The sequence below is a fragment of the Staurois parvus genome, unplaced genomic scaffold (genome assembly GCF_062004578.1).
Source record: "Staurois parvus isolate SC_StPar_1 unplaced genomic scaffold, SC_StPar_1.0 ptg002347l, whole genome shotgun sequence".
NCBI classification, from domain to species: Eukaryota; Metazoa; Chordata; class Amphibia; order Anura; family Ranidae; genus Staurois; species Staurois parvus.
This window is the reverse complement of record NW_028320143.1, coordinates 71,950-93,367: the sequence shown is the minus strand read 5'-3', so window position 1 is coordinate 93,367 and position 21,418 is coordinate 71,950. Positions and strand designations below refer to the sequence as shown.

Below are 21,418 nucleotides of genomic sequence, written 5' to 3'. Positions count from 1 at the left end.
TAATAATTCCTTGTAGATCACTGGAACATGCCAACCAATGGTGTATATAACTGGAAACAAAACTGAATACTTAATATATCAGTGAGAAATGCTAAATAGATATATAAATAAATATAAACACACCAGTGATGAATAATCTAATACCTCCGATAAAAACTTCTTCTCATTCACAGAAGAATATAAATAAATAAAAAAGTGCTCATTAAGTGAACAAATGATCAAAAACTCAAAAAGTGAACAAGTGTATATAAAAAAACTTTTCTACGTGCATATACCAAAAATGTATATACATATAACATATATATAGATAAATAAAGTCCATGCAGGTGTAGCTTGTGAAAAAACGTGGTCTTCACTTCTAGTGCGCACACACACACAAATCCTCAAATGGCAGCAGTGCCTGCTCACCTCCCCGCACTGACCCTCAAGGGGCCAAAAGGCTACTTAATCTCCTCTATGGCCAATCTTTCTCCTTCGGTAGCTCAGCAGGGGATCACAGGGTCTCCACTTCTCCTCCACTCATACGTCATATAGGACATAAAACAGAGCTCCCATAGTGTAATATTGTTTATTATAGGCCACTTCTATTGTATATTGGTTGTACTCACAATTTTCTCCCTGGTTACACAGACTTTCCACCTCATCCCATAGGTGTATCACATGAATCACAGGGGAACACCAATATGGCCGCTCCGTTCGGACATGCGTCCCACGTGACCGGAAGTGACGTATTTCTAAACCGGATATGGCGTACCGACGCGTTGCGTCACGTGCGTCGTGACTTCATCAGGGTTCAACCCTGATGAAGTCACGACGCACGTGACGCAACGCGTCGGTACGCCATATCCGGTTTAGAAATACGTCACTTCCGGTCACGTGGGACGCATGTCCGAACGGAGCGGCCATATTGGTGTTCCCCTGTAATTCATGTGATACACCTATGGGATGAGGTGGAAAGTCTGTGTAACCAGGGAGAAAATTGTGAGTACAACCAATATACAATAGAAGTGGCCTATAATAAACAATATTACACTATGGGAGCTCTGTTTTATGTCCTATATGACGTATGAGTGGAGGAGAAGTGGAGACCCTGTGATCCCCTGCTGAGCTACCGAAGGAGAAAGATTGGCCATAGAGGAGATTAAGTAGCCTTTTGGCCCCTTGAGGGTCAGTGCGGGGAGGTGAGCAGGCACTGCTGCCATTTGAGGATTTGTGTGTGTGTGCGCACTAGAAGTGAAGACCACGTTTTTTCACAAGCTACACCTGCATGGACTTTATTTATCTATATATATGTTATATGTATATACATTTTTGGTATATGCACGTAGAAAAGTTTTTTTATATACACTTGTTCACTTTTTGAGTTTTTGATCATTTGTTCACTTAATGAGCACTTTTTTATTTATTTATATTCTTCTGTGAATGAGAAGAAGTTTTTATCGGAGGTATTAGATTATTCATCACTGGTGTGTTTATATTTATTTATATATCTATTTAGCATTTCTCACTGATATATTAAGTATTCAGTTTTGTTTCCAGTTATATACACCATTGGTTGGCATGTTCCAGTGATCTACAAGGAATTATTACACTATAGCACTTATATTCACTGACGGCACCTAATATATATATTTATTTATTTATTTATTTAGCGCTTCACTGTTTAAGATATATATTATTGGTTACTGAATGGTTAAGTTTTAAGTGACAGCAGCTGTTTCAGATAGGGATTGTGCCTATATTGAGCGCAGGAGGATACTCTAATACAAACTCAATGTTTTGCAGACTGCAGGCCAAGTGAAACCTTAGGCTATGGTCGTTTGGGGAAAAAAAAAAGGAGCAAAAACAATACTGGACAGTGCGAGGAAATAAAATAACCACACTTTTAAAGCCTGTAATAATAGTTAGCAGTCCTACCACCAATGACTGTGATATTCGCTCTGTGTGCAGAACGCTGAAAGCTCTTCAACCCATGTAGCTCTGCAAGAAATCAAAGCTCAGAGCTACAGGCAATTGGGCTGATAATCACTGCTACTCTTGTACTAGCTAAACATTTTTTTGACCGTGTCTTTTACCACTTGTCCTCCAGAGGATTTACCCCCCCCCCCCTTCCTGACTAGGCCATTTTTTGCATTACTTTAACTGACAATTGCCCGGTCATGCAACGCTGCACCCAAATTAAATTTACATCTTTTTTTTTCCAATGAATTGAGCTTTCTTTAGGTGGTATTTGATCCCCTTTGCATTTTTATTTTTTGCGCTATAAAAAAAAAAAAAAGTGACAATTTTGAGGGAAAAAAAACAATATTTTGACTCTTTTGCTATTAAACATGTGCAGTAAAAAAATGTAAAAAAAATCAAATTTCGTCATAACTTTAGGCCAAAATGGATTCTGCGACTTGTCTTAAATAATAATAATATCTTAGAAAAATAATAATAAATTTAATAATAATAAAATAATAATGTATTATTAAATTAATTGGTTTACGTGAAAGTTATAGCATTTACAAATGGAGGTATATATTCTGGGATTTTTGTTTAATTTTTACTAGTAATGGCGGTGATCAGCAACTTATAGCAAGACTGCGGCAGGCATTCTGACACTGGAGGGAACTGACTTGGTGTCAGTGACATCCCCAGTGATACCAATAAAGTGATCAACGCTTATAAAAAGAACTGACACTGTACTAATGGGCAGGAAGGAGTTAACATGAGGGGCGCTCAAAGGGTTAACTGTGTGCTGGGTGTGTTTTACTATGGGGCTGTGTCTGTGTGCTTCACTGTAAGCACACTGTTTTGCATGGCTGTACTGTGCACAGTCATGTAAAGCAGTGTTCATGAGCTGACAGGGAGGAGAACTGTTTTGTTTACTAGCCTAACCGTTCTCTTCCCCCCCTCCCCCATAATAGATCCTCGACAATCACCAGGTGCCGTTGAGTAATCACCGGCCGGGACACGGTGATTGACAGCCGCGGCTGGTGGCGCGGATAGGGCGCATGCGTGCCCCCTACCCAGAAATACTTATATATACATGTGATTTTGCACACCTGTGCCGCCCTGTAGCAGTATGTCTGCAATAGGGTGGACAGGAAGCGGTTAAATGCCCAGCATTTAATATTCTCAAAAGAGAGGTCTCAAATCTCACTTAGGTTAACAGAAAAGTGGTCCTTTCATGGAATAATTAATTTTTATGGAATATAATATTGATTTGTGATTTGTGAATATTATGATACTGTTGTTTAAAATAGGATCACCAGGAATACGCATTTTATATATTTATATGGGGATTTTAATTTTTATCATTACCTTAGACCAGATCATTAAAGTCCATTTTGGGTATAGAAGTTATAATTTATGCAAACCCTATATGTGCGGTATTGGTATTTGGGTGTGCCTGGGGAACTTTAATCGTTCCTATAGTAACACTTGTCTCCCTGGTGATCCTCGTTGTGTTATGCTGTCTGTCTCCACGGTTTCGGATACCGCATACTCGCGCATGCGTGGCAAATTGAGCTACGCCAAAATGGCGCCTATCTCGGAGACATTCGGCACTGGGAAAATGGCGCGCGATTACAATGCAGGCACCATTTCCCCCTATTTAAACGAGAAAGAAGCGTCAGCAGCTGTAAGCTGAACCCCTATGACTACGAGCCATAGCTCGAAACGCGTCAGTGTAGAGCTACAGCTGATTGACGCTATACCGCCGGCACCACGAGGAGTCCCGGCGGCCATCCTGATTTGGTCAGTATTGCTTTTTTTATATCCATCTGCTTGAATTTTGGAATAAACATCCTTGACATACTACACTATCGGCTTCCTCTGTTTTTTGAGCCCCTGTGGGAGCTCACCATGATTGCAGAGCGTATGCTATCGGAGTATGGATCATGAGGCAGTGGGGGCTACATGACCAGATCTGACCAGACCTATGTGAGGGCATCTGATGTGTTTTTTGATATACAAATGCGCATAAAGATTGCGTATCTGGTGAGTGTGCAATCTTTACCTTATTTTCTCACCTCACTCACGGTTCCAGTTATTGGATGCCTGAAGATCATCGGTGATCTTGCTTACATTGTCACTTTGGACTTATTTAGTAGATTGGTTATATATCTTTCACAATACTAGCCATATTATATAGTGGCATATATGCTTGCACAATGTCACCTTACTTATTTATTCATATATAAGGCTTATTAATTTATGTATTATCCTATAGACGTCTAAAGTCCGTCTGTGATTTCAACCACACTGTCACTTTTTGATCTACTCTATTTTTGGCAATATTAGCCACAAGATTAGAGTGGCATATAAACTTGAACAATGTCACTTTATTGATGATTGACTATTTATATATGAATTTATTATTTATATATCATCTTTGTGAATTTTACTAGCGCTGCACCTGTCAGGGATCCCGGCCGCTCAGCATCGCGCGCATGCGCAGATCGCCGATTCTTCCTGGCCGGCGAACACAGAGATCGCAGCGGCGGCCACGCATGCGCAGTAGCAATCGCGGCCGCACCAATGGAAACACAGGGCGCCCTATTTAAATCTGCCCTGTGCATTTCCAAATTGCCGCAAGGTCTTGTTCCTGTTCCTGTGTTCCTGCTAGTACGTTTCCTTGTTGCCAAACTCTGCCTGTTCTGATTACGCTGACCCTCTCCTGCTCTGACCCCGGCTCGTTCCTGACCATCCCTCTGCCTGACCCTCGGTACCACGCTGCCCGCTATCTGCTGAACCTGGCTTGTGACCCCGACCATTCTCCGCTTGCTCCCCCTGTACCACGCTGCCCGCACGATACCGACCCGGCTAGTCTGACCTCGCTCACTCCTAGCAGTCGCCCATCCATCCCGCTCGGATCGGGATCTGTCATCCCATCCATCCCGCTCGGATCGGGGTCTGTCATCCCCTTCACAGCAGGCTCATCCCGGGCACATACCCTCAGCGGGACCCCTCTGCCACCGCCGGGGGTGCCCAGGGACGCGACCTGGTTCCAGTCTTGCACCAAGTCCATCCCCACCATCAGGGGCCCTGGTGAAAAGGCAGACTGGGACTTAGACTCCGCGTCCTGGGAAACCCCGTGCTGTGGACCACTAGAGATCCTGTTGGGCGGAGCCTGACAGCACCCTTTTATTGTATTACTGTTTACCTTAAGGTCGTATATGGTGCCTTTGGTGCATGGCCGCTATCTTACTGTGTTGATTTAGCGCTCACTTATCTCCAACCTTTTCCTTATAGTTTAATGCAGCCCAGAAACGGAACGGTGTTCCAAGGCAACTGAAGGGTGAAAATCCAGGGTGTAACCTTTGTAAAACTGCAAGTCCCAGCATGAGCTATTATGTTCTGGTGCAATGCCACATTCTCATTTCACTGCAGCCAAAATGCATCACAATAAATGGAAAGTGACATACCAAAGAAAGGCACACAAGGTGGGTTGATTGACTTGAGTTTTGCCAGATATTTTTTGAAGTGATCCTGACTAAGTTCCACTGCTTCATCCAAGATTTTCCTCTTCCTTTCCTGTAACGCCTGTAATGAAAATTAATGTTTTAGTTTCACTCTCGCACAGTTTTTCTCAAATTTTTAACATAAAACACAAACTATACTAATATCAGGGGCGCAACTACAAACCATGGGGGAAGGGAGGGCTATGGCAACATTTTGATGGAGTCACTTGGTTCTTTTTGTAGCAGCTGGCTGTGTTAACAGTGACAACATGTGTCATTGATCTTAACATATAACACAAAGTATGCCTAGATCAAGGGCAGACAGGAGGACAGCTATCAGCATAGTCAGTACACTACCAAGGATATCAAAGTCCCCGGACTGGGAGTGTCTTGGTTTCTTTATAACACTGTGAGTGCAATTGATTTTAACTACCTTTGACAATAAAATGGTTTAACATTATATGGTCCCTTCTGCTGTTTTCAAAACATGTGAGTAATACGCAGCCCTGTGAGTACCCTGTGAATACCACCACCCATGGTGACACTTCACCAATGAGAAGGCTACAAATGCCAGCATCATCGGGGCTAGGGGTGTACCGAAATTTCGGTGGACGGAACGTTTCGGCCGATATGAATAGAAGCACCGATACAAATGCTGAAAAAACCCCGCCGCCTCGCCGCCACTCGGTAGTTCTCAGCCTTACCTGAGAAGCCATTGAATGATCCTGGAGCTGGGTATAGAGATTACTGAAGGAAAGATGGCCTCCACTCATCTCTATGCCCTTGGAGGTCCGGAGTGATGTCACTTCCGGGTCCAGCCATTTTTTTTTTTTTAAAAAAAGCTCTAGATCAATGTTTTTTTGATCTAATGCTTTACATTATAGAGAGATGTGGGGTCTTATCAACCCCATATCTCTCCATAAAGAGGACCTGTCACTAATTATTTCTATCACAGGGGATGCATGCATTCCTTGTGATAGGAATTAAAGTGATTACATTTTTTTATTAAAGGAACAGTGCAAAAAAAGTTTAAAGTGTCCCCGTCCCCCGGGCTCGCATGTAGTGGTGAACGCATACGTAGGCCATGCCCACATATGTAAACTGTGTTCAAACCACACACGTGAGGTGGAGCCGTAGGAGGGAGGAGATGGTGCAGAACAATTCCTATGTCATCCAGTATCTAGAGGAGGGAGCCCTGTATGCAGGCTGAGGGAATATCCACCATTAAAAGGACCTCTGGACCCAGCAGTATCTTATACCTAACCCAGGCTGACTGACCAGATCTCAGAAGGATGCCCACCACCTGCTGATTACAGAATACTACCTAGGATTATTATTCTTACATGCGCATTATCCATGCGCTTCTGGTGAGTGCGCACTTCTGCTATTTCAGTCACAATTCCATTGGGATAACTGCTTCATAGGAAACAGCTGGTGCCTACTGCTGAACTCTATTGATATACTTATTTTCACAAGAGCTTTCTACTTCATTATCTATTGAGCGCTGCACTTTATCTATTTACACGTGAGGTATCGCCACGAACTTCGGAGCAAGAGCAACAATTCTAGCACTAGACCTCCTCTGTAACGTTACACTGCTAACATGTAGAAATTTTTAAAGCATCACCCATGGAGACTTTTATTCAGACAACTAAAAGTATCACATCTGACAGAGGAAATGTCACATGTGCTTTTTTCTTTTGTCAGAAAAGATAAAAACAGTACAAACCTCAAAGGTGTGATCCAGCCGATACACAGGAACAGAGTTCACTGCACTCACTATCTCTAAAACACCATTAAAATTGTTTAAATCTTGAAACACCTGAAGGATTTCAATGATTCGACTGAAGACAGCCACCCGCTCCTCAAAATTTTCAGTTTCTACGAGACACCTGTACAACAAAAGAAAGAAAAAAAACCCCATGAAACTTTACATTTCAGCTTACGGAGTCAAAATTACCCTTACTACGCCTTATACTATTTTAACAGAAAACAAAATTCCAGCCAAACAGGAAAGGAGGGATAATACCATTGCATCTGAGCTGACTTCACTAGTCAACTATCAGCATCTAAAGAAAAAGTGGATTTTCACACAGAGTTTTCATAGCTGCTCTCTAGGGATTTCTAGTGAGCTCTGACAACTTCTATGCACAGGTTCTGTTAGATGGAATAGCAAAGGAAATTTAACCAAAACATTTTAAATTCTCTGACAACTTCTATGCAGAGGTTCTGTTAGATAGAATAGCATAGGAAATTTAACAAAAAAATAAAACATTTTGGTTAGTTGCAGAAAAAAAAATGGCAAGGAAGTTTTCAAATAATATTGCACATGCTTTCCTGCATCTATTCCATACATATACAGATAACCTATCCTAACAAACTTACTTCATGATTGTAGAATGAGGGCTAAGTAAGAGGTACTACCTGGGCACAATGGTCACCAGGACAGAAAATTTGTGAATCTCCCAAATGGGAATGAATACAGCCAAACAAATGTGGCAAAATGTTCTAAACTTCCCTCTGTCTATCCAACACTAGAAAAGGGTACCAGCTTAAGTTCCACTTTAATCAATTAAAATTGAATTCCAGATAAAAGCACAGATGAAAAACATATAAAGAGGAGCAATATTAACGGCCACAAAACGGTGTCTATTGCTGCCCAGCCCTGTCTGCTTTCCAGTAAACTTTATTAGCTCATTACAAAAAAAAAAAAAATACAGAAATCTCCAAAACTTACTTTTCAAACCAAAGTGTCAGATTCGTAGTATGGCGAATCATCTTAAGCAAGTTAGGGGAATTAATTTCTTTGTCTTCTTTTGTCCAAACGCTTCCTACAAGTTCTGATGGCTGCACAGCCCTGAATATGGACACAAATATCCAGAGAGCTTAGCGTTTGATGTACATCCTATCAGCGTGTGTTAATATTTTATATAAAAAACAAAGACTGTACATAGTAAATGAAAAAATACAAAACAACAGTTTAAACATGTAAAAAAATTACTAAAATAAAACTGACCTTAAACCACTATAGTTTTCCTTTAACTACATAGGCCATTTAATTCGTTTTATACACAAACAAATACGACCACGCTGGAGGCGGCCTACAAGGTGTTGTTTCGTTGGTATTGGGTTCCGGCTCGATTGGCACAGGCGAACCCTGCCTGCAGTGATCGATGCTGTCGGGGGTTGTGGCCATTGTGGTGATGTATTGCATATCTGGTGGTCATGCCCGAGGCTGCTTCATTTTTGGTCTCGTGTGTTTGGCCTCCTTTTCACCTTGTTCCATCTTTCTATACGACGGGATGCTCGGTATGCTTTGCTTCATTGTCCCATACCGGGCCTCTTGGCTCACCAGCAGAAGTTGGCTTCCTATTTGTTTTTGTCGGCCTCTAGAACAATTGCTCAGGCATGGAAGAGCCCGTTTGTCCCTCTTCAAGGGCTGCAGGATCGTATGACCACTAGGATGCTCAATGAACAGATTTCGAGTATCTGCAATGACTCCCAATGTAAATTCTTGAAAAATGAGCGCCGTGGTTGCAATATACCTTTCCCACGCTCCCCCCGGCTAGCCTGGGGATGTGATGTTGTTCGACTTTGGCGTTCTTGGATCCCTGCTCTTGGTTTGGCTATCTTTTTTTCTTTTGTACTTCTCCTTCCTTATCCCCCTTTTTTTTCTCTGTTTGCTTTGGTGTGGCAGTGGATAGCTGCCTTTAGTCTGAGTTATTATTAGAGTTATATTTATGTTTTGTTATTTAAGTGCCATTGATGGCCCCCGCATGGGCGTATCTTTTGCCCTGTTGGTGTTAAGAGCACTGATTTCTCTAATTTCTAGTTTGTCTATGTGCAATTGATAGCCCCTGCGTGGGCGTGATTTGTTTCTCCTGTGTTAATTGTTATACATTAATAAAAACCATTGAAATACAAAAAATAAAACTGGAGTCCCATTGTTTGCTCCAATGCATTACCTGTACAGGTCGGACTCGATCAAGGTCAGTTGGCGAGCGATCTCTATGGGGTGCAGAGTCATCAAGTCAAATGTCTCAAACTGACCGGCACGGCTAATGTGCCACTCAATGGGAGGTGGCGGGCTCTCGAATGTGATGTTGTGACTGACTCCATTAGCCTGTGCTTGCTTCTTCCTTCTGATTATCTTGGCAATGGACTCAACCCATTTCTTCATGGATTTACCTTAAACACAAAGGTAAATAAAATTCAGGTAAACATCTGTATATGCAAAATCTATACCACCCATGATCAGCTCCTCCAACTACTATTTTTATTGTGATTTATTTATTTCAGGTACTTCTATAGCGCCGTCAATTTACACAGTGCTTTACATATATATTGTACATTCCCATCAGTCCCTAACCCTCAAGGGGCGTACAATCTAAGGTCCCTAACCCTCAAGGGGCGTACAATCTAAGGTCCCTAACCCTCAAGGGGTGTACAATCTAAGGTCCCTAACTCACATTCATACATACACGTACTAGGGCCAATTTAGACAGGATCCAATTAACCTACCAGCATGTCTTTGGAGTGTGGGAGGAAACCGAAGTTCCCAGAGGAACCCCAATCAGGCACAAGGAGAACATGCAAAGTCCAGGCAGGTGGTGCCGTGGTTGGGATTCAAACCAACGACCTTAGTATTCCCAGGTGGAAGTGCTAACCATTTAGCTACTGTGCTGCCCATACTACTGCCTATAGGAGGATTGGACTGGTAACAAAAGAAAAAATAAATTTAGGCAAGCCCAGGGTGACACTTCCTGCTACCAGCATGCCTCGGTTTTTGTAGCAAAGCAGTATCGAAAGCAAGATCATCAACAAAGAAGGATGGCATCTGTGTCCCTCAATGGGATTCAAGAAAAGGATTTTATGCGGAGTACAAAAATAGTATTTTTTTTCTACACAACTTAGTCAACATTGGTGTTTAGAGGGAGGAGGGGATTTTTTATTTTTTTTTTTAATATTGGTTACTATCAACTAGAATTCCACTTTAAATATCCGGTGCACTTCCTGGTGTCACATAGTCTTCTGATGTGTGCTGCTTTTCCATCCAGCAGTCGCTATATCACGACAGGACACAGCATTGAAGCAGCAACTGGATGGAGGAACCGCAGAGAGCTGTGGGAGATAAGTCGATTGACTCTCCAGAAGTGTGACAGATGCTTGAGATTCTTCGGCTGGTATGGCGCCTTAGGAGATCCAAGATTGGAGACACTGGGGTCAGGACAGGTAAGTATTTAATCTCTCCTTTTAAAGTTTTTTTTCTTTCTCATCTATTGAGGGACACAGACGTTCCTAAACCTTTGGATTTTTCCGCTCCCTATAGGGGGATTGGACAATGGCAATTTAAAAAAAAAGTGTAGGTCAGTCCAGTCCTGGATAACCCCTCTTACTACCAGCATGCCTCAATTAGCGTTTATTTGCTGTGCTGCCCCTGCCTTAGTTGGATTGCTTTTAGATATCCCCAGGGTGAAAGGTTTCCTGTGTCCTCAATGGATGAGAAAAATAGATGTATATACTTACCTACTTACAGCCCGCTCTGGTCCAGTCATGTGATCCTGCTTACCTGTGTCAGCCAGTGGCAGCTGCAGGGGAGAGGAGGGAATGCTGATAACCATGGGAGACTTGCAATGTTACCGCTCCTAGGCATTCCCAGCCATTGTCGAGTGCTCACTCACTCGCAGCCGCCATTGGCTGACTCAAAGAAGCAAAGACTGGAGTGGTTGAAGAAAAAGATAAGCAAGATATGACAAGGTTGTCTACTATCACTTAGAATCTCAGACTTTACACAAGGGCACATAATGGCTGTGACGGTGACAGAAAGCAGAGGTGACAAGTACTGGAAGCTGACTCTACCTCCAATAATGAAAACCTATAAGTACAGGTTCAATGGGCTAATAGGTCATGTCCGATCCATACCTACCTTTAACACTGGAGATAAAGGTTTCTAATCGATCTAGAAGCTCTTGGTCTCTTTCAAAATCATAGAAATGATGTTCAACCCAATGCCGAAATACATTTAAAACCCTAAAACACAAAAACATATGGTAATATCTACACAGAGAAAAAATAATTCAACATTCCAGTAGTAAAGGGAACAAAAAGAATAACTTACAAGTGACATTAAATCCCCATTTTTAGGCACCTTTAGCGCTGATTTAATCTCTTAACCGAGTATGCAGCTTCTTTATCCTTTAATCCTTGCCTATGTCCCAGTCTAAGTTGGTGACCTGACCACTGACCCAGATTTCTCATGAGATTGGCTCCTTTCTTTCAAAATCCTCTGGAGCCACCCTTGCATGCAAGGACTAGAGTTGTGTCTCCCTACATTGTGTGCATCAATGGAAACACACAGCCCCATAGTGTTGGTTTGCTGGGTACTCCCCTACTCCTCCCTTCCCCCTCCCCTCTCCAAGCTAACAAACTGGCTCAGAACTGCACTGCCCACTGTTAATGCTTTCCTGTCAAGACCAAACATTTGGGAAAGCAGCACTGAAGGGGCAGGAGCCAGCAGCATTGAAAGTTGTAAACTGCAATGCTGGGCAAAGAATTTTAACAAATAGGTTACTGGGTAATGTTTATATATATATATATATATATATATATATATATATATATATATATATATATATATATATATAAAATATCTCCATATAAAAAAGGTACATACCCAGACAAAATTGCTCAGTTGCTTTAAGATGCATAAAGGGAGCCCAGACAGACAAAGTTGCAGGAACCTTGTAAATATAATTCACAAGACCCAGCTACTAAAACTCCACATGTCAATCACATGCCCAGAAACTAAGACTTCACCTAAGACACCAAGGGGTTTATTTACTAAAGCTGGAGAGTGCAAAATCAGACTCCCTTCTGCATAGAAACCAATCAGCTTCCAGGTTTCATTGCCAAAGCTTCATTGAACAAGCTGAGGTTAGAAGCTGATTGGTTTCTATGCAGAAGGGAGTCTGATTTTGGACTCTCCAGCTTTAGTAAATAAACCCCCAAGTGTGTCTCCAGGAATGTGATGAAATCACAGTTCACAACATATTCTGGAAGCCTTCAGTAGTTGACAGAGACCTCAAATCACCTACTCCTGCCCTAGGTCCAACAGTTTTTATACAGATACTTTGTTCCTTTGATCATATTAAATATCATTATTATTATATTTATTATTATGTAGCCTCCCTAGCGGTCTGATTATGTCAGTATTTCTGTGCACAAAGCAGTACATTTTTTTTCCATGGAAATATGTAGTTTTTTTATTGTAGGCCTGTAATTTTTAGGAGTAACTCACTGAAATCTGTCCAAAAAAGAGTCTAGTAAACATCCCGGGTATGATAAAATTTGAAACACGAAACCATAAATTATAATTTCACAAATAATCATAAAAAATTATCATTTAATAATAATAAATTTAATTCAATAATATAATCAGACCAAAAACACTGAAATGTGAAATATAGCGCCAAGTTCGCACATCGCTGAGCAAAGTCGCAGAATCGTTTTCAGTGTCTGATGATGAATTTCCCCACAAATCATTATCACTCAATTCTGCAAGTGGTTCTGATTTACTATCGCTGTTCTCTAGCCGGTCTAAAATCGATTTTGACCTAAAGGGACGCTTTTTGGACGCCATGGACATTTCTCAGTTTCCAGGCAGAAAGAACAGTCAAAATGCAGGCAGGGCGCCGGACAAAGCACTCGGGACAAAATGTATGTGAAATGGTTTGATACAGGAATGTAATACTATGTGATTTTAGTGTATTTAATCACTTTTTGACATTTTTAAATTTCCCGCCAGTTCCGTCCTCCGTACATCCTGACGTCGCAGTGAACGGAACCCAGAAGACAGATGCTGGCATCACCCGGAGGACATTGCCGGGGACACTGCAGGGGGGACATCGCTGGAGCGCAGGTCAAGGTAAGTGAAGAAGAGATCCCGGAGCAACGCTGCAGTGTATTCCAGAGTGTAGCTCGGGGTTACCGCTTGTGGTGCTGAAACTTTACCCCGAGCTACACTCGGGAATACCGCCAGGGAGGCTACCACAGATGGTAGAACTCGGCCCAGTTCCCTCGTCACTGCCTTTGATTGACAGCAGCGGCAGCCAATGGCTCCCAGTGCCCCGGCAAAGTGAAGGGAAAGAAGAGCTGTAGACGTGCACAGCTCTGGATCTAGGAAGGTTAATACTGTTATTAGCTTCTGATTATAGATAACACTATTATTATTATTGCATTTTATTCTTTTATTATTAGTAGAATTATTATTATAATTTGTCTTTTATACATTTTTCTATACATTTTAAACATATTATGTTAAATATCTTATTTCTTGAAGTATGAATTTATATTGTATCTGTTAACATATGTATTTAACCATACATTGTCCGGTAGACAAATGTTTATGTACACATTGCACCCTTTGACCCTGAAAGAGGGGGATGGATGAGCCCCTGAAACGCACTGTTTACTTCTGTGACTCAGTTTGGCAAAAAGTTAACTGGACCTAATAAACAGAGTTGGAACTCTCACTTCTTCACCACATTAATGCATCTCTAGATCCAACGGGGACCAACCTGAGTTGCACTGGCTGAACATATTCTTTTCGAAATCTCTTAAGGTTGGTGCTGATTGGCTGTTCTCCTTTCTCTATTGCCAGTCTGTCTGCTTCTGTGGGTTCAGGATCTGGGATTTCAAACCTAAAAGGGAGAAGGGTAAAAAGAGTTTAACAAATAAAGGCAACGGTGTATGATACACAATGCTTTAACAAACTAAATGCCATTCAGTTAAGGCTTACATCTATTTTAAAGGATCACCGTATCTTTGGCATATCTTTTGTTTAAAAATGAGCACCTTTTCCACGACCCCCAAATCTTATATGTATTTGATCCTGTTCCTCTGAGATCTTGGCTGTGGGGCCCGCTGCATAGTTGAAAAATCTCCACGCATTCCTATAGAGAGGCCCTTTATTATGTGTCCCAGAAGTGCATGGCCTCTCCATAGGAGAAATAAAATGTAAAGGCCAATAACTATATTTCTATCCCTAGCCAAAGACCATGACAACAAAATGTTTTTTTAGCTTCACGGTAAATGGCATTGCTGCCCTGACACTAGAATAAGGCAAGAGAGTAGGATTCAAAATGGTAAATGCAACACATTCCCTTTGGAAAGTGCTAGGTAGTGTCATGGAAATTTTGTATTTACAGGTTGAACTTTAAATGTGTCATATATGAGTGTTATTCATATGTCTCTCGTGTGGCTTCATTAAAGCTCTGAAGGCTGCAATTGGGCCATGCGCATGTACAATGTATGTATTACAGTACTCAGCTCGGTAATGGATGAGATGGCAGATCTGCACTTATAGACCGGCGTCTATACCACCACGGCATTCGATGCGAATGCCGCCGGCGGTAGGCCGCGGGCCTGTATCCATATATCAGCAGCATAGTACCACATGGACTTCGTACCGCAAGGCACCAAGCAGTGCGAACTCCGTGTGTAGGCTCATGTATATCTTACAAGCCATTACCGACCTGAACTGTATCTGGATGGATGTGTTTTAATAAAGATCGTATCGGGCCCATTCAGATACAGACTGACACTGTTTAATCTAGGGGATGCTTGTACAGAGAATGGACATACTGCTAGAAGCTGATAAGCTAGGGGGAAATTTACTCTCCTCAGAGAGCTCACCATGGGAAAGGGGGAGGGGAGAACTGGTTTCCAGTATAGATAAAAGGAAAGGCTATGCTCCAATCAGGATGTACATTCTGTGTATAGACACTCCCCATTGCATTGTTCTGTGGGAGGGGATTGACCTGACCCCCCCCCCCTGCGTGGGGGGGGGGGCGTGTGTGTTTGTAATAAAACCAGAGGCTGAGAATGAAAATGCGCTCTATGTGAATTCCAACAGCAACCTGAGAGTGTCGCGTGATCATTCCTAGGTAACTGGAGCTCCATTTCCCCACATCTCGAGATAGCTAACCCAGTTGGAGGCGCAGGAATCGTGGAGTTTAGCTGCAGTCGCGGTAAGCGAGATTTGCACAGCTTTATGGGGGATTGCTGTGCATCCAACTGCGAGTACTCACGGTAAGGAGAAATTCGTAAAAGCGAATTTCCAAGACAGTAGAAACACAGGATGACTTCATTTAAAACCAATGTATACAATGTATGTACTTGCCTTTCAATGAGCAGACTTAGTAACTCCTGCGGCTTACAAAAAGAGCGATATGTTGTTAGAAAAGTTCGAACGAAGTTAGGATCTGTGGAGGAGAGAACAGGAAAAAAGTCATATCATAGGAGGTCCACAGTAAGACAACTAGCAGAACATTCTGTAAAAAGGCTAAGTTCACCTTTAAAACATGTTACACATTACACTTAGGGTTTAACTTCAACATGTTCCAGCTCCTGCCCCCTTTCCCCTGTGACAGCAGCTAGGGGATCCTCTCCCCCACAGCTGCTGTCACATTAAAAATCCACCTGCAGTTTGTATTGATGTTAGCCTTCTGTAATTACAGCACTCAAATTTGCTGATAGCAACATTCTGACAAGAGGTGAAAGCAGAGTGTCTACTTCATTTATCTGCTGATTCACCAGTTATTTAGTTATTCCTAAAACCATCGCCTTCCCTGCTGTTAAGGTTGAGGAACTGGCCGTGTTACCCGGATTACAAATCTAGATAAGCATTGTGCCAATCAGGATTCTACAGCTTTGCACAATGCTGTCAGTCTAACATTGGCAGTGCACTTTCATGGGTCAAAGGGGAGATGCAATTCCATAATAAAATGGACTTTCCATGCACAAGGATATCCTGAGAGAATTGCACTCCTCTAGAGGGATGGGATGCATTCTTCAGGAATATCAAGTGCCCAGCAATCCCAGGAAGCAGAAGTAAGGCACAGTGATGTCACCAGATCCTCCCAGATGCCAGGACTGGGGTGCAAGGTGAGTATTTTTAATCTTTTTTTTTTTTTAACCAATTCAATATTTTTAAAGCCAAGCTCTGGGCAAATAAAAAAATGATCCCTTTCATCGGGGGTGTAGATCGAGAGGATATGGGCGTGTATAAACACACCTTATAGTTGGGGGGGGGGGGGGGTTACAGGGTTTGGCAATCTGTTTTTCATGGAAAGATCAATTTTTAGTGGCAATCATTTTGCATCAGGATTTCCAACAATCTTATATAGGCGATTGTCAGGTTGTCCACAAACCTTTGGTTATAAAGTGTATATTTACGCGGATCATCGGGCATATAACACAAGATATAAGGCGAGTGCAGATAATATGGTAGCTGCTAGCACAAAAGGCAAGGTAACAAACCCACAGTAATCGATTCAAATGTAAGTGCAGCGCTACACTTACATTTGGATCTTCAGGCTTACCAACCCCCACACACTAACTGAGTGGTACAAGTAGGACATTTCTGGTAATAACCCACCCGGAGGATCCAGCGTTGTCATGCTGAGATCCTCTTTTTTTTCTCTGCCACCTCCCAGTCCTGTGCTGCCATGTTCATTGTGGCATTATCAAGAGGCACGCAGGCTCTTCCTGGTTCTGCCAGCGTTCCTCCTGATGATGCCGAATAGGCACGTTGTCTTCCTCCTTGCCTCTTGGGATATGTGACATGGACATGGGGATATGTGATGTGGGTGGAGGCGGGGCTGGCCTTTTTTTTTTTTTTTTTCACAAACAAAACAAAGAAAAAAAAAAAAGACAGCCCTATTCTGGCATTGGAGCAGAAGAAGAACAGAGAGGAGGGAAGTATTTCCTGAGGTTGAAGATCCACTTAAAGCTTCCAACCTGACATACACCCACCTGCATACATATGATATGTCAGTCTTTCAATGAGTTTCACCACAGTCCCTCCCTTTATGATGGGAATTCCGCCTCTACTTTGCACATTGTCCTCAAACACAATGTTCTCTTCCGAATCCGTCTCCACAAAGCGATAGACATCAGGACTTGGTAAACGCAGTGGCTGCTCGTTCTCTTCCTGGATCAGCACAGAGTCCAACATCCGGTCCAAGGTGCTGCGGTACTGCAGAGTAATCAAAGCCGCCATCCAGTTGTTTTTTTCCTCTGCCGTCTTGGCAGCAAAAATAATGCAGTTCTCATCTTTAGAGAGTAACTCAAAGGCGTGTTTATACTCGCCTGTATCTTCCCGATCTACAACCTGCACCTTCCTCATGATGAACTTCTCCTTCAGGCGGTACTCGGCTGTGTTGTAACCGGGGATGCGAGACTGGCCGTGGTTCATCTTGCAGCTGATCATCAGTCCGTCAAACAGAAAAATGTGTCTCTCGTGTTTGGCCCCGACTCTTGTCAAGGAACCCTCCATGATAAACTCGTTACAGCACTGCCCAATATCTTTCCCTTCCCAGCCATCAATGTTTTTCTGGATCTCGTTCATCTTCTTGATAGCCAGGTGCTTGCTGCGCATTTGACGGTTGTAAAGACGCCAAATAGGTTCTCTGAAAAACAAACAGTAGTGGCTAAGTCTCAAAGGGTACCTAAGGTGCAAATGCATGTCAGACCTACCAGAAGAACTGAACCAAACCGTTTATTGTTGCCAATGACATGGTAATTTAAAGTGGTTATAAAGCCTAACCATTTCTACCTTAATGCATTCCCTAGTAAAAAATGTTCAGGCATCAGTAACCCCCCTCACCCCTCTTTTACTTACCGGAGCCCTCCTTAGATCCAGAGCTGTGCACGTCTACAGCTCTTCTCTCCCTTCACTTTGCCGGGGCACTGGGAGCCATTGGCTGCCGCTGATGTCAATCAAGGGCAGTGACGAGGGAACTTGGCCGAGTTCTACCATCTGTGGTAACCTCCCTGGCAGTATTCCCAAGTGTAGCTCGGGGTAAATTTTCAGTACCAAAAGCGGTAACCCCAAACTACACTTGGGCTTACCATGCAGCGCTGCTCCGGGATCTGTTCTTCTCTTACCTTGTCCTGCGCTCCTGCGATGTCTTTCCTGCAGTGTCCCCTGTAATGTCCTCCGGCCGATGCCGGCATCTGTCATCTGGGTTCCGTCCCCTGCGACGTCGGGACGTACGGGGGACGGAACTGGCGGGAAATTTGAAAATGACAAAAAGTGACATTCACTAAATACACTAAAATCACATAGTATAACATTCCTGTATCAAACCATTTCACATACATTTTGTCCCGAGTGCTTTGTCCGGCGCCCTGCCTGCATTTTTACCGTTCTTTCCCCCTGGAAACTGAGAAACGTCCATGGCGTCCAAAAAGCGTCCCTTTAGGTCAAAATCGATTTTAGACCGGCTAGAGAACAGCGATAGTAAATCAGAACCACTTGCAGAATTGAGTGATAATGATTCGTGGGGGAAATTCGTCATCAGACACTGAAAACGATTCTGTGACTTTGCTCAGCGATGTGTGAACTTGGCGCTCTATTTCACATTTCAGTGTTTTTGGTTTGATTATATTATTGAATTAAATTTATTATATTTTTTATGATTATTTACTAAATTATAATTTATGATTTCGTGTTTCAAATTTTAAATACCCGGGATGTTTACTAGACTGTTGTTTGGACAGATTTTTAGTGAGTTATTCCTAAAAATTACAGGCCTACAATAAAAAAAATACATATTTCCATGCAAAAAAATTTACCACTTTGAGCACAGAAATATGGACATAATCAGACCGCTAGGGAGGTTAATGAACGCAGCAGTGGGGATCAAGAGAAAGCACGCACGAGTGCACCCATGGGAAGTGGCTTCCTATGGGGGCATTGGACAGAGGAGAGGAGCCAGGAGTGCAGGCAGGGGACCCGAGAAGAGGAGGTTCGGGGCAGCTCTGTGCAATTCCATTGCACAGAATAGGTAGGTAAAGACATGTTTGTTATTTATAAAAAAAATTACCTTTACAACCGCTTTAAATATCTAAATAGATAATTATTAATTTTCATCTCAGCTTCTAATATGCAAATTAGCAAACCTAAATTAGGCATCCAGAATATTTTAATGCCTCCGCCTGCTTTACTTTAAAGTAAGTCTGTACTTTGATCAAAGTACAGACAAAGCCCTGCGTAAGCTCCAAGTCAAAGCTTAACCAGGGCTAAGGCCCCTCTCCAAACCCCCAAATGACAACATCTTCCTGCTGCATCATGGGGGAATGGGTCGCCTGACTTCAGCAGGAGCATATGGGGAAAGCAAGGATCAGCAACCAAAAGGGAGGAGGGCAGTGATTTCTACTATGTAACCTCAATCACAGTGCACTGGTCTGTGTCTGCCCCTATAACTTGAACAATTCTAGATTCCTGAGGTGTTGCTGTACGTATCGATGTGGCATGTGGCTTCAAGGCATACCTGCTTTCAAATTATTCATTACTATATATATGTTCCAAGTTGAAAGTTTAGAGTCAGGGACCACACTGTGGCAGTGTGGATTTGCAAATGAATGCAACCCAGGGTGGATAAAAATCAATGATTTTTTAAAAAAAATTAAAAAAATCGGATTTTTTTTATTTAAATCGGATTTGTTTAAATAAAATGCTTTTTGAGGAAAATATATTACCATCCAAAGGTTATTCCATCATGAAATAAAGATTATTTTTTTAATTATGTAGAATAAGGCTGTATATGTTTAATTTTTTTGGTAAATAAATTCCATGAATCCATTCACAATGTCACGCTCTTCCAGAGGTGTTTGTAAGATTATTGGGCAGTTTCTCTGCCTACAAGATATTATCACAGATGTTCGGTTTACTTTGCAGTTCTCAAAACTGAATTTGACTCAGCGGAGATCACATGCCTCTTCTTCACAGCAAAAATGTTATAACATGAACAGAGTTAAGAAAAAGACCTTCATCCTAACTTCTACAAACCTATGAATACAGAATCAACCCCTTCACTGCTAAGTTTCAAGAAGTTCAGTGAATAGAATAGAAACAATATTTTTCTGATTGTTTGGAGTGGAATAGATCTGCACAAGAAGAAAGTGAAACTAAGTGTGAGGAGGAGGGGCTGACAGTCTAAGTTTCTTAAAATATATAGATTTTGTTTAGCCGAATTAGTTACCAAACATGGATGTTTAAGCAAATCACATATGCTGGAATGTTATTGTTTCAGTTGAATAAATCTATTTAAATTGTTATTATTAAGGTAATGATTATTTTTCTCCTTCCTAAGTACAACAGAAAAGTTGTCCAAATATGAATGATTAACCTATTAAACTGGGGATAAAAAAACTAATATGAAAAGTTGTTATTCTAAAAATCTTCATCTACTTGCATATTAAAGTTATACCAGCAAGAATTAGTCTTTATGTAGAAAACTAGGATTTACATCAAGCCTTACTGACTAGGGATTTAAATCATGATTTAAATCAGTTTGATTTAAATCAAATCCACTCTGATGCAATCCAAACCTTTTTAACCTTAATGTTAAAAGAAATTAAGAAAGCTTTTTGTGCCGACTAGCTGAAGATGGTGCTGAGGAATTTTAGTATTGTTATGTCCCTATAGCTGACACACAAAGCACATAAAGAAAAGCTTCTCTCCTTTTTTAATCTCTTTTTTTGGTTGTGGCCCTTCATAGGCCCCCTCCTTTGTTGGATTGTACAGAGAACCTGGACCACCCTCTCCCCTCCGATCATGCACGTGCAGATCCCGTGTACTTGAGCCCTATTGTGTACTATTACGCAAGAATGTCCTGATGTAACGGTTAAACTGGCGGTTATTGTTGTTCCCCCTCCATCTGCCTTTGTAATTGTGGACTTATCGGCCCATTCCCTTTTTGTCTCTTATTTACACCTGTTATAATAAGCACTTTGTAAATGAAAAAAAAAACTCTTCTTGGTTTAAGGAAGATCATTTTTCTTTTTTGACACCCTTATTTAAATATGATCAGCTATGGCATGCTTGGAAGGAGTAACAACCACCTACGCATCCTATTTTGTCACTACTTCCACATGTATATTTTTCCACAAAAAGGAGTTGTTTC

General features: G+C 41.9%; 1 protein-coding gene across 1 annotated transcript in view; it reads right to left on the bottom strand.

Annotated features, from left to right (window-relative positions):
- SOS2 (SOS Ras/Rho guanine nucleotide exchange factor 2) overlaps nucleotides 1-21,418 on the bottom strand; it is a gene marked incomplete at its 5' end in the record, with an annotated part of 96,605 nt that overhangs the window by 20,253 nt on the left and 54,934 nt on the right. Inside the window, 8 exons of the mRNA XM_089665783.1 lie at nucleotides 5,412-5,529; nucleotides 7,177-7,339; nucleotides 8,185-8,304; nucleotides 9,413-9,635; nucleotides 11,374-11,477; nucleotides 14,024-14,146; nucleotides 15,628-15,709; nucleotides 17,262-17,917. Of these exons, the coding sequence (XP_089521909.1) occupies nucleotides 5,412-5,529; nucleotides 7,177-7,339; nucleotides 8,185-8,304; nucleotides 9,413-9,635; nucleotides 11,374-11,477; nucleotides 14,024-14,146; nucleotides 15,628-15,709; nucleotides 17,262-17,917 (1,589 nt within the window). The remainder of the gene's footprint in view (nucleotides 1-5,411; nucleotides 5,530-7,176; nucleotides 7,340-8,184; nucleotides 8,305-9,412; nucleotides 9,636-11,373; nucleotides 11,478-14,023; nucleotides 14,147-15,627; nucleotides 15,710-17,261; nucleotides 17,918-21,418) is intronic.